The sequence below is a fragment of the Myotis davidii genome, unplaced genomic scaffold (genome assembly GCF_000327345.1).
Source record: "Myotis davidii unplaced genomic scaffold, ASM32734v1 scaffold566, whole genome shotgun sequence".
NCBI lineage: Eukaryota > Metazoa > Chordata > Mammalia > Chiroptera > Vespertilionidae > Myotis > Myotis davidii.
In genome coordinates this window covers 711,689-716,609 of record NW_006296617.1, presented here as the reverse complement: position 1 = coordinate 716,609, position 4,921 = coordinate 711,689, and the positions used below count along the sequence as shown (strand labels likewise).

Here is a 4,921-nt window from a genome sequence, read left to right as displayed (position 1 = left end):
AGTGCCCACCCTCTTCGGGACCGTGAAGCAGGCGCCTAAGACGGGCTCCAGTAGCCCGTTCGCTGGCAACAGCCCCTCCCGAGAGGGCGAGCAGGACGCGGGGTCCCTGAAGGATGTGTTTAAAGGCTTTGACCCCACCGCCTCCCCCTTTTGCCAGTAGTGTGAGGCCGGGCGGAGCCGTCCCTACACCCACCCTTCCTAGGGCAATATTTAAGTGCAGCATCCAGAGTTGGGAACTTGGGGGGAGGGGGCGCCTGGGTATTCTTTCTTTACTTTTCCCTCTTTTTCTTTTTTTCTTTTGCTCTATGCTCTTTCTTGCTCTTGCCCCCCCCCCCCTTTTTTAAGTAATACTTCCTTTTTAAAACATAAATTGTATATAACCATCTTCAGTTCTCGTCAGTGCTGCAGGGCTCCGGGCTCCCGCCGAGAAAACCTACTTGTGCACATGAACAGTTTGCAAGTCACCAGCTGGTGCTCTGCCTGGCCGGCCCAATTTTCAGGGACTCCTTGAAGACTGGGGGTCCAGGGGGTTTTCTGGACACAGCTTGGCCCCTCCTCCCCCCTCCTTGCAGGACAAAGGTGTTGAGAAGGCCCTGAGCACTGCTTACGTGTTGCATGAGGAGGCAGGACCCGCTTAGGGGCCAGTGGGGGGCGAAAGATTATCCAGGAAAGGAAGAGAGCCCTGGGAGCCGCCCTGGAAGAGACAAAACCCCTTCCTGCCGCATCGCATCGCCTCTGGATTCGCGCCTGGTCCCTCGCCAGCCTCAGCCCAGAGTTCACCCTGAGCCCGCACCTCAGGCCCTCGACCGCAGACGCCAGGGTGAGAGGCTGGGGCCGGGCCCTGTGCCGCTTCCGGGAGGCAGCGCTGCAGATGGCGTTTTCCGTCAGTATTAGCCCCTCCTGTCCTGTCCTGTCCTGTTGGCCATGCCCTTCTCCCCTCGTGCCAGGGGCTGTCCTGCTCCTCAGAAGCCAGAGTGCCCAGTGCTGGCCCTGGTGCCCCTGGGGACGGCTCAAGGATCCGTGGCATGGCTGCCCACCAGGCCCCTGAGGAGGGGGCCTGGCTGGTTCTGGGCCGTGTTTCTGTCTCCGCTCCCTTTGCCCCTCTCTGCGCCGTATCTGTGGGGCCCGTGGTCTCAGTGTGTTTGGGTTTCTTCTAAGCGACAGGTGCACAGGTTCAGAGGCATGTGAGTGTGGGGTTGGTGGGCACTCCCCTAAAAAGGGCCTGAGGGCAGGCTGGAGAGTAGCCATGGCCCAGGGTGGGGGTGGGGGGGGGCTGCTGGGCTTCCCCTGGGAGAGGCACCAGGACCGCCCCCGCCAGTGAGGGTGTGGAACCCGAGACCTGCGTCCTGCTCCCCTGATCAGCTGAGCCGGGAAGGGAGCAGACATCTGCACCGGCTTCTCCCAGCACCTGGCTCCGGTCCAGCCCTGCCCACAGCGCCAGACGAGCCCCCGTGGACATGGCCTGGGGAAGCTGGGCAAGGCCTGTGCCGCAGGGGCCCCTCCCACCTGTGTTCGTCCTTGCCAGCTTCTGCCTCCTCATCCCACCACCTCAGCCACCTCGCTTAAGGCCCCTGTCCCCCCCTTGCTAATAATGAGGAAACCTGGTGACCCAGCCAAAGGGTTCCCCCTCCCCGCACCGTGGGGTGGGAGGTGAACAAGGCTGCTATACCAAACCCCTCTCCCCGGAAAAAAATAGTTGTGTTTGGGGCCGGAAGCGAAGGCCAGAGAAGCAGCCCCACAGGGCCAGTGCGCCGTGATCAGGTTGGTTTGGTTTGTCTTTTTGTTTCGTTTTTTTAAACATTAGTGATATTTCCCCTCAGCCGCCGGTGTTGGCCTTGAGCGGAGGGCCGCAGCCGCGGTGTCATCCAATAAGTAAGAAGACACAGCGCGGCTGCGGGTTTGTTTCCTTCTCTGAGGATTTTCTTTTGTAAAAGCAAATTAAATAATTTTTTAAAACAAATTTGTGGATGAATTAGAAGCTGGAGCCCTCCTTGGATATTCAGCCTAAGAACCTCATGGGACTATGAATTTACCCCAAATTTTCATTTGCCATCAGGCCAAGCTTTTAAAAAAAAAAATTGTTCTCTAACCAGGATTGTAACAAAAGTGTAAATAATATTTCAGAAAGTTGATGGTGCAAATATGTATATAACGTACTGTATTTTTACAATGATCGTCGCATGCCTCTATGCCACCCCCTTTTTGTACTCTGTATCTGTCTTCCAGAAACGTCACCTGCCCTTTCTCCTGTGGTCTCTTAATCCAATAATTGTATTACTGCCATTAAAGGATGCAGTTATTTTAAAAAGTCTGCCGTCTCGTGTCCCTCCTGCTCCTGCCATGCTGTGTCTGGGACTAACCAGGAGGGTGGGAGATAGTCTCAGGGTGGGGGTGAGCCTGCATCTGTGTTCCTGGTGCCGCCCCAGCGAGACATGCGTGATAACACTGTGGGAATGGTGCCTCCAGACACCTGAGTGACCATCCCAGTTCCCTTGCTCCTGCTTTGGGCCAGTCTCAGTACACAGCGATACACGGTGACACCCAGGCCCGGTCCCACCTGCACACCACCCCTGGTCAGCCGGGCTTGTAGGGATGAGAAGAAACTGGAGCCCTAACTACTATAGACAGAACGTCTGTGTCCCCTCAAAATTAATATGCTGCAACCTGGGCTCCAGGTGTTGTCAGGAGGTGATAGGAGGATGGGGCCCTCGTGGATGGGATTGGTGCCCTTACTAGAGACTCACAGAGCTGTCTCGGCCGTGTCCGCAGCCCGCCTGCCCTGAGAGGACACAGCTAGATAGGGCCACCTGTGGCTCAGGAAGCGGCTCTCAGCGCCCCAAACCCCCTCAGACACCACCCGTCAGCCTGGCCTTATCTGAGGACGTCACTGTGGGGGCTGGGCGAGCGGGACTGAGCCACATCTCCTCCGGACATACGTTGGTTTCTGTGTCTCAACGGGCCTATCAGTTTTCCACAGCTGCTGTACAAACCACACAAACTTAGTGGCTTGACACATTTGTTGCCATCCTGGGGGTCACACGTGTGACATGGGTCTCCCCAGGCTAAAATCAAACTGTTCCCGGGCTGCCCTCCTTTCTGGGAGGACGGAGCTGGTGCTTCCTGGCCTTTCCGCTCCTCAGGCCTCCGTCCTGTAGGCCAGGGCCCTCTCCCTCCCCCTCCGAGCTCCGACCTCCCTCAGCACAGCTCTGCCCGCAGCCGGGCCAGGGTCCCTGCTCCTCACAGCCCATGTGGTGAGAGTGGGAGATCTTCCCCTCTGCACCTCTGGAGTCACATCTGCAAAGCCCCACTTGCTGTGGGAATTACATAGTCATGGGGTCTGGGAATTGAGACGTGGACACCTTTGAGGGGCCTTTTTTTTAAATTCTCACCCTAGGATATTCTTTCCATTGATTTTTAGAGAGAGTGGAAGGGAGAGAGAGGGAAGGGGGGGGAGAGAAATACCGATGTGAGAGAGACACACACTGATTGGTTGCCTCCAGCACGCGCCCCAACTAGGATGGGATTGGATCTGCAACCCAGGCACGTACCCTTCACCAGGAATCAAACCCTAGACCGGTGGTTCTCAACCTTCCTAATGCCGCAGCCCTTTAACATAGTTCCTCATGTTGTGGTGACCCCCAACCATAAAATTATTTTCGTTGCTACTTCATAACTGTAATTTTGCTACTGTTATGAATCATAATCTAAATATCTGATATGGCCCTGACCGGTTTGGCTCAGTGGATAGAGCGTCGGCCTACGGACTGAAGGGTCCCAGGTTCGATTCCGGTCAAGGGCATGTACCTTGGTTGCGGGCGCATCCCCAGTGGGGAGTGTGCAAGAGGCAGCTGATCGATGTTTCTCTCTCATCGATGTTTCTAACTCTCTATTCCTCTCCCTTCCTCTCTATAAAAAATCAATAAAAAAAATATATTTAAAAAAATAAAATAAAATAAAAAATAAAAATAAATATCTGATATGCAGGATGTATTTTCATTGTTACAAATTGAACATAATGAAAGCATAGTGATTCATCACAAAAACAATATGTAATTATGTGTGTTTTCCGATGGTCTTAGGCAACCCTGTGAAAGGGTTGTTCGACCCACAAAGGGGTCTCGACCCACAGGTTGAGAACTGCTGCCCTAGACCCTTTGTTGTGCAGGCCGGCGCTCTAACCGCTGAGCGGCACCGGCCAAGGCCATTCTGCCCTTTATTGGGGATCCCCAAACATTTCTCCAGAAAGAGTCTCCTCGCCTTGACCCTGATGGCTGGTCTAAACCAGCGAGTTCCAGGTTTATGTCAGAAATTCAGAGGGCCGTCTAACTCATCTGTAAGGGTGATTTCACCTGAACCTCGGAACTCCGGCTCAGCTGGCTTTTGCAGCCAGGAGTCCTCCATCTCAGGCAAGAATGCCCACTGGGCAGCTCCCGGGTGGGCAGAGAGGGCCGCGGGCTCCAGGTTCACCGGTGAAGGGCAGACACAGGAACAGAACTCTCCTCCTGTATCTCGCTCTTTTTTCCCCCTTAAGATTTTTAAATTGATTTTTAGAGATAGAAGAGAGGAAGGAGAGACATCGATGTGAGGGCTACATCAGCATCAATTAGCTGAGGTGCGCCCCCCACTGGGGATCCAGTCTGCAAGCCTGGCATGTGCCCTGACCAGGAATCCGACTAGCAACCTTTCGGTGCATGAGACACACACGCCCAACCAATGGACCCGCACTGGCCACGGCTCCTCCTGTATCTCTCTCTCTCTCTCTCTCTCTCTCTCTCTTTTAGTTGACTTCAGAGAGGAAGGGAGAGGGAGAGAGAGAAACATCAATGATGAGAAAGAATCATTGATCGGCTGCCTCCTGCACACCCCCCACTGGGGATCGAGCCCACAACCTGGATATGTGCCCCGACCAGAAATTGAAACC

At 54.7% G+C, this 4,921-nt stretch overlaps 1 protein-coding gene across 1 annotated transcript in view; it reads left to right on the top strand.

The window, feature by feature from the left end:
• The window catches only part of ZC3H4 (zinc finger CCCH-type containing 4), a 36,899-nt gene extending 34,588 nt beyond the window's left edge, over positions 1 to 2,311 (top strand). Inside the window, exon 18 of the mRNA XM_006772041.2 lies at positions 3 to 2,311. Coding sequence (XP_006772104.1) covers positions 3 to 160 — 158 coding nt within the window. The 3' untranslated portion in view covers positions 161 to 2,311. The remainder of the gene's footprint in view (positions 1 to 2) is intronic.
• The last annotated feature ends 2,610 nt before the right edge of the window (positions 2,312 to 4,921 follow it).